The following is a 12,457-nucleotide window of genomic DNA, read 5'->3' on the forward strand; positions in this document are numbered from 1 at the left end:
GATTGTAACAATTTCTAATTTAATTTGCTAATGATAAGAGATTTAATATTTTCAGTTTTTCTAATTTCCCTTTCATACTCCATAGGAGTAGCAACTTGAATCCTGTATATAGTTTGGTATTGTGGTTTCTGTGTCAAAATATAAGAATTTCAATGAACACTTTTCAAACTTTTCAGTCTTAGAATCCTTTTACCTCCTCAAAAATTATGGAGCACTCCAAAGAGCTTTTGTTTATATGGGTTATTTCTATCAACATTACTATATAAGAAATTAAAACTGAGAATTTTAAAAATGTTTCTTATTATATGGTAGCATATAAAAATTTTGTGCAAAATAACTATGGGTTCAAATTTTTAAAAATTTTTTAATTGAAAATTTTAATTTTTTAAAAATTTAGTCATTGTTTTGTATTTTTGCAAATTTCTTTTATGTCTGGCTTAATAGAAGACAGCTGGATTCTCATATCTGCTTCTGCATTCAATTTGTTCTGCTATCCCATGGCATATTATAACCTCTGGAAAAATCCACCATACACTTGTGAGAGAATAAGAGTGGAAAAGACGAGTAATGTTCTACTATTATGAAAATAGTTCTGACTTCCTAATGGTGTTAGGCATACCCAGCAGTCCCTGAACCATCCTTTAAGAACCCCTGATTTAGATGACCATTTTAAAGACTGCACACCATCTTAATATAAGAATTTCCACACACTTAGCATTTATTTTGTGGAGTGATTTTAGTTATTTTGAAAGTATCCTTTGTTGCATTTTGTTCTTTTCTTTTGGAAGTCTGCATGCCTATATTTCCTGGAAGTTTAAAATCTTTCCCAAAGTACATCAGCACTGCTATCTCCTCATTAGTTTTTCCAGGAAAATGGCTACTTGCTAAAATAGAATGTCTTCCATGCCTGCTACCTTCATGTACATTTTATGTATCTTTTGTTAAGTTCTTCTGTTCTATAAATGTGTCCCTATCCTCCATTATGCTGATTCAGTTGTGCGTTCTATCACATCTTTTTTGTTGTTGTTGCCTCAAAAAGAAATAATTATGGCTAATGTTTTAATTTTAAACAGGGTGTTCTTATTTAATAAATAAAGAATTTTCTAATTCAGAATAATGTGAATTTAATCTGTACCAGCAGACTCACATTTATGTTTCGTTTTTCTTCTGTCACAATATTTTCATAGGTTTTAGGTTTGGGGTTTAGTTTTAAGAGTATGGTTTGTCTGTTTTTTGGTTTTGGTTATGAAATGAAATTTGCTGATATTTTTTTATTGCTGCCTGGGAGCTCTGGGTATAAAATCACCCTCAATATCTTGTTCAAATATAGAGAAAACCCACCCATACCTAAATCTAAAAGGCAGGCAGGATAAAGGTGCCACACGCAATGTCTCCCCAAGTGTTCTGGATACTAAGAGGTATCTCATCAAAGTCTAGAGGCCAGGGGCATCCTTGTCCCATGAACGATCATAAAGAATCTCATCAGACCTGGGGAAAAGCTCTAAGAGCATAGAGCAGAGGCTTTCTGTGCTTTTCAGTGAACAAGGAGGATGGGACCTAGAAAGTAAAAGCAGAAAGAACAGGGCACTGTAGTTCTTGTTACCTGATTGGACAGAGAGCATCAGGGAATGAACTGCAATGCGTTCAAGCATCTTTTGCGGTCACTGCTGAAGATTCACTTGTTTTCAGGTGGCACTTCAACAGAATTGTGGAGGAGCAATAGTTGGTGCTATCATTGATCCACTTTCCAGAATTACCTCTCTTATGGATTTCAGGAGGTTGGAATATGTTAGCTATTTGCTTATTAATTTAATCCAACTCTATATACTTAGTAATTTCCAGTGAGATCAGTTCCTGCAACACTGTTGTTTTTCCCCATTAGTACGGAATCTTCAACTTTCAGTAACAATTATTTTTAACATCCTTTCTTAAGAAAAAAACCCACAAAGATTCTTCAAAATATCATTTTTAACAACTACTGTATGAGTTTCCTATTGCTGCTATAACAAGTTACCACAAGCAAACACATAGTATCTTAAGACAACACACATTTGTAATCTTAGTTTAGGGTGTCAGAAATCTAAAATAGGACAGCGGAACTGTGTTCCTTCTGGAGGCCTTCGGAAAGAATCTCTCTCTTGTCTTTTCCAGCCTCTAGAAAAGCTGCCTACACTTCTTGGCTTGTGGCCTTTTCCTCCATCTTCAAAGCTATCTATGTAGTATCTTCCTTCTTCCCTGACCTCTTGCATCCCTCTTCTAAGGACCTTTGTGATGAATTGGACCCACCTGGAAAATCCAAAATAATCTCCCACTAGAGATCCTTAATTACATTAGTCCCTTTTGAATGTCAGGTGACATATTCACAGGTTCTGGGGATTAGGACAGGGACATCTTTGGGGGATCATCATTCTGCTTCCCACGGTTGTATTGATGAAAATCTTCCATATGATAGAAATATGTTGCATAATTCCATTATTCCTTACAGCCACTTTGTTTAACTGATGAGAAAACAGAGGCTGAGAGTTCAGAAGATCTCTCTCCTAAACTCTGGGCCAGCCTCTCCAACTGTCTGTCTACTTGACACTCCACTTGGATGTCTAACAGGCATCTCACACTTAACATATCCCAAACCGGGCACTGTGATTCCTCCCTACAACCTGCTCTCCCAGCAGGAATCCCCATCTCAGTAATGGCACCCTCTTTCCAGCTGCTCAGGACATTAGAATCATCCCTGACTCTCCTTTTTCTCACATCTGACCTGTCACAAAATCCTGTTGGCTCTACCATCAAAATATAACGAAACTTCGACCATGTCTCATCATGTACATTGCTACCACTCGGGTCCAAGCTCCCATCATCTCTCCCTTGGATTATTATAGCAGACTTCTAACCAGTCTTCTATTTCTGCCCTTACCTCCGATTAATATATTTTCAACAGCCAGAGTGATCTTTTATAAATGTAAGTGAGGACAGGCTACTCCCCCGCTCAAAATACTCCAATCCCTTTCCAACTCAGTTGAAAGAAAAGCCGGAGTTCTTTCTGTAATTTCATGACTCTACATGATGTGACTTCATCCCCTGTTGCTCTTCCCTGTACTCACTTCAATCCACCCACATTGACCTTTTTGTTTTGTTTTGTTTTTTTCAACTGTCCAGCTATGTCCCTGCCTCAGGGCTTTGCATTTGCTATTTCTTCCATGTGGAATGTCTTCCTCCGGATAGCAGCACAATAAGCTTCCTCACCTCCTTCAGCTGTTTACTCAGATGTTATTTTGTAAGAAAGCCTTTCCTAGCTACTCTACCTCAAATATCCCCATCCCTAACATTTTATTTTCCCCATTTCTGCTTTATGTTTTCTCCTTAGCACTTATTTCCATCTAGCCTACTATATATATTACTAATGTAATAGGTAGGCATATGTCTGAGTACACAGTTGTGGTAGCTGGTCTCCAAAGTGACGCCCAGTGTGTTTGACCTGTTGGTATTCAAGCCCCCACTCATGTTGAACAGGGAAGACCTGTATAATTGATAGGGTAGTTCAGAAACAAATGGCATATGATTCCGGAGCTAGGTCATAAAAGACATTGCCCCTTTCACCTTGCTCTCTCCTGGATAACTCTAGAGGAGGCCAGAGTCCACTTTCGCAACACTATGGGGAGGTCCACATGGAGAGGAGAGGAAGCCTCCTGCCAACAGTCAGCACCAACCAGCCATCCACGCGTGTTGGCCACCTTGGAAGTCCATCCTCCAGCCCTGGTCGAGTTTTCAAATAACTACAGCCCCAGTCAATGTTTTGACTGCAACCTCATAAGAAACCCTGAGCTAAACTGCTCCCAAATTCCCAGCCCACAGAACGAGGAAGGAAAGCAGCACTGCCGATTAAGGCATGACTGAAAACGAACGGAAGAGGCATCCTCATTTCAGAGCTGTGGAAACACTGTGGTTCTGAATTGATGAAATGTGACAATATCATGATCCTCGCTGTTGTTTTCTCCAAATAATCTCCACGAAGGCAGGATTTTGTTGGTTTGGTTCCCTGCTACGTCCCCAATGCCTAGAACAAGGCCTAGCATATGAGAGAAGATTAATAATAGTTGCTGGATGAATGACTAGAAATGAACTTGCACAAGGCATATTGTTTAAATGTGGTAGAGCTGGTACTCAAACTCAGGTCTTTGATTCTAAAGCACGTGCTCTTTTTATTGCCCCTTCTTGAGGATATAGTCTATTACCAAGATCCTCATCTTCTTTTTATTCAATTCTCCTCTTAACTAAGACAGATATGTGGATAACAACACATAGCTGAAACTTAGGAAGTTATTACCACGCCTGGGGCCATTCCAAGCACACTGTGTGCATTAACTTATCTAATCTTCACCTCACTGTGTAAGTATACGGCAGGCACTATTATTATCCACATTTCTAAGAAAACTAAGGCATTTAAGGGTAAAGTGACTGACCTACGGTCTCATAATTATTCATATCCATTTAGCGCAAGTTGTCATATATATTCTTTCTCCCAACCTTATCTCAACTGAAAATGTCTTTACATGTCTTATGGTATTTGGTAAATTTACGATGTCTAAATGTTTTCTGGCGTTGCACTGTTCACATTCTCTATTAAAAGAGAACAGCTTCTATTTGTAGGTAGTGTATAGTACTTGGGAAATGAAAAATTCAGTCATTTTCACACTAAAACTTGAAATCTTTCCTTGAAAATTCTGGTTTTAATTCCTGCTTATAATACAATTTGTAAATTAGATCTGAATATAATATATCCTATGTGAACACCAGTGTCTGTGAGCAGGCACTTGAACTATAATAAAATCCTAAATGTGATTTAGCGCTTTGTATGACTTTCACTTAGAAGACAGTCACCTTTGACCTTCACGCTAACATTTGAGAAGCTCTCAGGGGAAGTATTCTTTCCATTTTACAGACAAGAACATTGACAGTCAGAGAAGTTAAAGTCTCCTCTTAGGATCACACAGGTGTGGAATGGTCAAGCCGCAGTTTCTCTAAATCCTAGCCCAGTCCCTCATGTGGATCTACACCACTGCTGGCAGGGTTTGTACGTACCTGAGCAGATTAAGTCAAGTGCGGCAGGAACTCCAATGAGCCTGGGAAGAAGCTGGGATCCTCTTGCACCAGGCAGAATCCCCAATTTGACTTCTGGGAAGCCAACTTGAGCCTGTCGGAGTTTCCAAGCACGAAGGCCGTTAGAATGAGGTGACATACAGAGTAAAGGTGAGCATTCCCCTGGATTTTCCAAACTCCCCAAAACATTGTTTCATAGAATTCAGCAAGTTTCCACAGAGCAAGTTATTGTACACCCTCTCATTTAATTTAATTAACAAAATAAAAAGAGCTCTGCCGCCCCTAAGCCTTTATGTTGAAACACAACCCTAGCACCTTAACCCATTTTTTTTTCTGACTCTTTTATGACCTGTCTCAGTCAACAAAGGTAATAGTCTCTAGGAAGAGCTTTATGGAGCCCTGAGAGATTCAGTCAGCCAAGACAGTAAAAAGACACCCACAGAATGGGAGAGAACTTTTTAAATTGTATATTTAGAATAGATAAAGAACTTGTACAACTCAATAATAAAAAGACAATCCACTTAAAAGTGGGCAAAGGATCTGAATAGACATTCTCCAAAGAAGAGCTACAAATGGCCAATAAGCACTTGAAGAATTGCTCAATATCATCAGGGAAATACAAATCAAAACTTCAAGATACCACTTCATACCCATTAGGATGGCTACAATAAAAAAGACAGAAAGAACAAGTTTAAGAGAAGGTGTGGAGAACACAAAACCCTCACATATTGCTGGTGAGAACAGAAAATGGTAGTCACTTTGGAAAACAATTTGCCAGTTCCTCAAAGGTTAAATACAGAGTTACCTATAACCCAGCACCTCCACGCCTGAGCATGTACCCAGGAGAAGCAAGCACGCCCACAGAAAAAACTGTGCACTGATTTTCATAATGTCACTGTTCATTAAGGCCAAGAAAGTAGGAACAACCCAAATGTCTATCAACTATCAACTGATGAATAAACAAACACAATGTGGCCTACCCATAAGAGGGAGTATTGTTGAGCCACAGAAAGGAATGAAGTACTGATAAAGGCTCTGACATAAGTGAACCTTGAAAACATTAGGCTAACCGAAAGAAGCCAGTCATAAAAGACAACATATTGAATAATCCATTTATTTTAAATGTCTAGCATAGCCAAATCCATAGAGACAGAAAGTAAATTTGTGGTTACCTGGACTGGGGGACAGGGAGAATGGAGGATTACTCCTAAAGGGCATGAAGTTTCTTTTTATGGTATTGAAATGTTCTAAAATCAACTGTGGGAATGGCTGCACAACTCTGTGAATATACTAACATACCATTGGATTGTACACTTTAAACAAGTGAATTGCATGGTTTGTGAGTTATAGCTCAATAAAGCTGTAGAGGAAGAGGAAGGAGGAGGAGAGGAAGTGGGGGGAATGGGAAGAGGAGAAAGCAACCTCAATCCAGACAGGAGGATGAGCTTCAGTCCCTTATCATGTGCCCCTCCTAGCCATTTAAAAGTGGCCAAAGCTCTGTTAGTCATTTTACAGGTACAGAGAAGGGAGGAGAGGTTATTTAAACACAGATTGCAATCTGCCCACACTGTGATGCTAATAGCTCCAAAATACCTGGAATATTTCAGCCTCTCTCACGAAAGGGTTTCCTAACAGCCAATCCCCATTTTTTCCCATCACTGTTCATCCCCATCCCTAACTTATTTATTACTTTTCATACATTAGGTCTGCACTCAGGGTGCAGAAGGTCACAGCGAGAGGAACAAAGAAAAAGGGGTACTTAGAATGTATCTTTATTTATAAGCTTTCATAAAAATTAAAACAACATAGGTAAATGGTTAAATAAATTACAGTATATCTATATGAAAATTATATAGAAAATTAATTTAAAATTATATATTTTTAATAATATTTACAATAAAATTAACAGCAAATTTCTCATCAGAAACCATGAAGTCCAAAAGGCAATGGGGCAATATTCAAAGTACTGAAAGGGGAAAAAACTGTAAAACAAGAATTCCATATTCAGTAAAACAAGCCTTTGAAAATGAAGGCAAATTAAGACATTGCCAGATAAGCAAAACTGAATTTGTACCTAACAGATCTACCCTACACAGAATATTCCCGGCTGAAATGACGGACGCTGGACAGTAACTGAAATCCACATGAAGGGAGAAAGAGCAATGCCAAAGGGTAACTCATGCACAGGTAAATATAAAGAAGAGCATAGTACTGATGTAATCTTTGTTTATAACTCCTCTCTTTTATTATCCGATTTTAAAGGCCACTACATAAAGGAATAATTATAAATCTATGTTGATGGGACACAGTATATAATGATACAATTTGTGAGAACAATGGCATTTAAAGGGGTGGGTGGGTAATAGAACTGTATGGAAGCAAATTTTTTGTATATTATTAAAATTAAGTTGGCATTAGTCTGAAATAGATTGTAATATCCAGGGTAATTACCACTAAGAAAACAACTAAAAATATAATAAAAGAAACAACAAGAAAATTAAAGGGGTATTAGAAAATATCTATTTAGTACAACATTTACACAATGGAATACTACGCAGCAGAAATAAGGAGCTCCTACCCTTCCTGACAGCATGGATGGAACTGGAGAGCATTATGCTAAGTGAAATAAGCCAGGCGGTGAAAGACAAATATCATATGTTCTCACCTGTAAATGGAAGCTAATCAACAAAACAAACACGTGAGCAAAATAGAACCAGAGACAGGGAAATAAAGAACAATCTGACAGTGACCAGAGAGGAGGGAGGAGGGGGAGAATGGGGGAAAGAAGGGGAAGGGTCAAGTCAAGGAACATAAATAAAGGACTCACGGACAAAGACAACAGAGAGGAGAATTGAATGTGGGGGTAAAGGGGTGGGCAGGGGAGGGGAGAGCAATGGGTGAAAATGGGGACAACTTTAATTGAACAACAATAAACATTTTTTTAAATTAAAAAAAGAAAATATCTATTTAATACAAATGAAAGCATTAATGAAAGAATTAAGGAATGCAAAGGTCATAAGACATTGCAAACAAATAGCAAAATGACAAAAGTCCTTCCTTATCATGATTGCATTAAATTTAAATGGATTGAACTCTCTAAAAGGCAGAATGTATTAAGCATATTTCATAATAAGTTAAATATCATATTAGCATAAAAATAGAGTACAAACAAAATAAAATAAAGTTTCAAATGTGGTTTTAAAAAAGACTGCCAAGAAAAATAATGTAAGAAATAAATTACATAGGAAAAAGAACAGGAGGAAATAAAACTGAATGTTAACAGCGGTTATTTCTGAACTATGAGTTTATGGTGATTTTACTGTATATCTTTATACTTTCTTGTGATTACTAGTCTATTATAACGATAACTATTATCTTTATCATTAGAAAACTATATTACTTACAACTATGTCACTATTATAAGACTGGTATCACAGATTTCATTCTATATAGTAGCCCAAATTAAATCTATTTCCAGAAATAAATGGATACAGTAGTTCTGTGCTGTTTTTGAATAGGAATGTGTCTTCTCAGGTACTGATAATTATAAGGGACCACAAAACTGAAAGTTTAGACATAGGAAATGAAAATTTAAATAAGTATACACAATTAGGGGTGATAGTCAAAGTATTTACTACCTCCTACAGCATGAGCATGGTCAGTGAAATCCTGCGTGGGACATAGCACTGGAGTAGAGTCCCGGGGACCCGCCACTGACCCAGGAGTTTCCCCTTTCATTGGTGGATCCTGGGGAGGCCCAAGGGCTAGGGTTAGGAGAAGCAAAGGGACAGTCAGGGGACTTAGGATAGCAGCTACTTACCAACCAGAATGAATGTATTTCAACATTTTAACAACCAGTTAAACTGAATTGGTACATAATAGCTGAGCACCAGTGCTAGAAAGACCTAACAGTTGTCAACCAGTAAGCCAACCACTTAAAATGATCACCTCGGATGCTTATAACTACATTTAGGGCTTGCCCTAAAGAAAAACCCACACACCAACTCCCACAGAGAGCCTCGGCTCTTACCTGCACATGGGCGATCCTATAGTGACAGCCCAGGGCCAGCTCTAGTCCACCTCCTAACGCCATGCCTTGGATAGCTGCCACAACGGGCTTCTCGCTTCTCTGCATTTTATCTATTAAATGTCCCAGTGCAAAATTAGAATTAATGGGAGCACTGAAACCATGGATATCAGCACCTAAGGACAGAAACACAAGGAAGAGAGAGATGAGAAAGACGTAGGCTTTGTGACATAACAATAAGTTACCAGGTAATTCTTAAGGAATCTCAGACCTCATTGAGCCCATGAAACACTTCACACATCATCCTTTGGGTGGAAACACAGTGAAGGAAAAAAATAGCCTGGAAAAATGTAGACCCATATGAGAGAAAATCTTCAAATCTTTATTAGGAATTCTGTAATCTTCTAAAATCTGTCTTTCCATATGCCAGGTAGCAATTCTACCTTCAGAAAAATTAAAAGCTTAGAGAAAGGGAATAGAAATTTTCCTATAATGACCATTATTCTGAGATTGAGTCATTGCCTTCCACTTTTCCCATGATACTGCTCACCAATTATATTCAAAGCAATTTTAAGCCATATCTTTGTTATGGGCATGAATTATAATAGAAAATCTCAGGGCAAATCCATACATATTTGTGAGTTACACATTAATCAACCAGCTTAGAATTATGTCGTTGTGAGATTTTTTTTTGTGAGCAATAACAGTAAACACTTATTGCTTTCTCTAATTATAAAAATAACATGTATTATGGAAATTTGAAAAATATACAAAATGATAAAGAACCTAAAGATAACCCCTAATATCATCAAATAGAGATAACATAATATTTGGTGAATTCTTAGTTTTTTCCCAATGTATATATGTAAATGGCTTTGGGACCTTCAGTGAGTTATTTAACCTTTGTCTCAATGCCTATTCAAATGACTGATGCGATAATTAAATGAAAGTTTACTATAATATATATTTTTAGTAATATTGAGAGAATCTATAAAGTCGTTTTTTATATTTTCCTTTTTTTCACATAATGGTATACATATTGAGCTCTTTCCCTATAACATTATGTATTCTTTGAAAACATTAAGCTTGGTACAAATTAAAAAGTTAAAACAATTATTTCATGTTCAACCTTTTTTTTTTTTTTGCCACCAGCTCCTCATCTAACATCAATCCAGAGATCAGGCTTCTTTTCACTAACCCATCATATTTTACACTCTATTATTATTATTATTATTATTATTATTTAGATTCCTTTGGTTCTAGAAAAGATGAATTTCAATCTGAATCTCAGGTCTATCATTCCTGTAACTTTAGATTAAAAAGGGTTTTCATGTAATAACAGTGATTAACGTTTATTGGATAAGTGCATCAGGCATAATGCCCAGTTGTCTCCTATGCTCTTCTTAACACCTAAATTAAGTAGTATAACAATCCCATTATACAGGTAAGAAAGTTAAGGCTTTGAGATGTTAAGCGCCCAATTCAAACATAAGTGGTAACTTAAGGACTGGAACTCAGATAGTTTGACCACACTCCACATTCTTAAATGTTACACTTCCTTCTTCTACTTGCAGCACAAGGTCCGTATTATTATCATCACAGTTGTACAGAAATCAAGGTACAGACAGCAGCAGTCCAGTGATTTCGCTTTTTAACTGCTTGTCTCTGGCATATAGAAATACAATTAATTTTATGAATATTGATTTTATACCCAGCAAAATTGCTAAATTCTCTTATTAATCCTAATAATTTTCTGATAGGTTATCTTTAGTTTTTCTATAAACCCTATCATATCTTCTAGATAATGAAGTTTGTTTCTTCCTTTTCAGCCCTATACCTTTTATTTATTTTTCTAGTCTCACCAGGCTGGCCAGGGCCTAGAAAATGTCAAATACAAATGGCGATAGCAGCCAGCTTTGTCTTGTACCTTTCTAGTGAGGAAAGCTTTCAAGTTACCATTTTATTTGAGGTTGGCTATAGGTTTTTAAAAGTGATATTTTAGCCAACAAAGAAATTTCCTTTCTATCCCTAGTTTACTGAGAATTTTTATCTTTAATGCATGTCAAATGTTATCAAATGCTTCTTCTGCTTCTCTTGAAATAACCATGATTGTGTCTCCTTTAATCTTTTTAATAAGATAAATTACATTGATTTTTCTAAGGATTAACCAATCTGGTATTACTGGGATAAAAGTGATATATTACATTTTTATATATTGTTAGACTCAATTTTATAATATACTGTTTAAGAATTTTATATCTTTATTTATGAATGAAATGGACCTGTAATTTTGCTTTTCATGCTGGCCCTGCCAAGTGTTGGTATCAGGGTTTTGCTAGCCTCACAATATGAGTTGGGAAGTGCACTGGGTTGAATGATACCTTATATAAGGTTGTAAAATTTTTGCTAAGTTTTTCTTTAGCTTCATTTGTCAAGTTATATATGTTGTGTTTTCATTATTATTCAGTTCAAAAATTTTCTAAATTCTATTATGATTCCTGCTTTGAGCCAGGGAAATTAATTTTATTTCTAAACATGAGAATTTCCAGTTCTATATTTGTTATTGATTTCTAGTTTATTTGCATTGTTGTCAGATAACATATTCTAAGCAAAATTTATTGAGACCAGCTTCCGTGGCCCAGTATCTGGTCAATTTTTGTAAATGTTGCAGATTGGAGAAAAATGTATTATTTTGCAATTGTTGGGTACATTTTTCTCTGTATATAAATCCACTAAGACAAATCTGCTAATTCCTAATGCTTTTCCATGGGAATAATTTTTTGTCCTAAACTCTAACTACACTCTCTCTCTTATACCTCCTTACTGACAAAGAAATACCAAGTTCTCCACAATTCTGAGCCCTTTCTCCATGTCTCAAAGTCGTCATCTTGAGTTCCCAACCTTAAGTTTTCAAATGGTTGAGTAAGCCACTTAACACCGAGTTTGTGTTTGGTATATTATTTTACCCTCTCTCAGGCTCAGCCTTCTCACCTGTAAATAGAGACTGTAGCATTTATTGAGAATTAAAATAAAATAAATGTAAAAACACCACCGTTTTCACCATTAATAAATAACCTATGGGTCACTAGTACATAGCAGGCAACATAAATTATAGTTATTATAATGATTACCATGTTTATATTTATCGATTGTCACAATTCTAATATCTATTTCTTCTCAGGTTACCATTAATGTATATTATTTTATTTTTTAAAGTTTTTATTTATTTATTTTTAGAGAGGGTAAGGGAGGGAAAAAGGGAGGGAGAGAAACATCAATGTGTGGTTGCCTCTCACATGCCCCCTATTGGGGACCTGGCCTGCAACCCAGGCA

At 36.5% G+C, this 12,457-nt stretch overlaps 1 protein-coding gene across 2 annotated transcripts in view; it reads right to left on the bottom strand.

The window, feature by feature from the left end:
* Nucleotides 1–12,457, bottom strand: part of EHHADH (enoyl-CoA hydratase and 3-hydroxyacyl CoA dehydrogenase) — a 43,159-nt gene that overhangs the window by 25,520 nt on the left and 5,182 nt on the right. For both annotated transcript variants that reach the window (XM_024564323.3, XM_024564327.3), the window contains exons 3-4: nt 9,128–9,300; nt 5,080–5,191 (exon numbers count right to left, since the gene is read on the bottom strand). In XM_024564323.3, the coding sequence (XP_024420091.2) occupies nt 5,080–5,191; nt 9,128–9,300 (285 nt within the window). The remainder of the gene's footprint in view (nt 1–5,079; nt 5,192–9,127; nt 9,301–12,457) is intronic.

Source organism: Desmodus rotundus, chromosome 2 (assembly GCF_022682495.2).
Source record: "Desmodus rotundus isolate HL8 chromosome 2, HLdesRot8A.1, whole genome shotgun sequence".
Classification (NCBI taxonomy): Eukaryota; Metazoa; Chordata; class Mammalia; order Chiroptera; family Phyllostomidae; genus Desmodus; species Desmodus rotundus.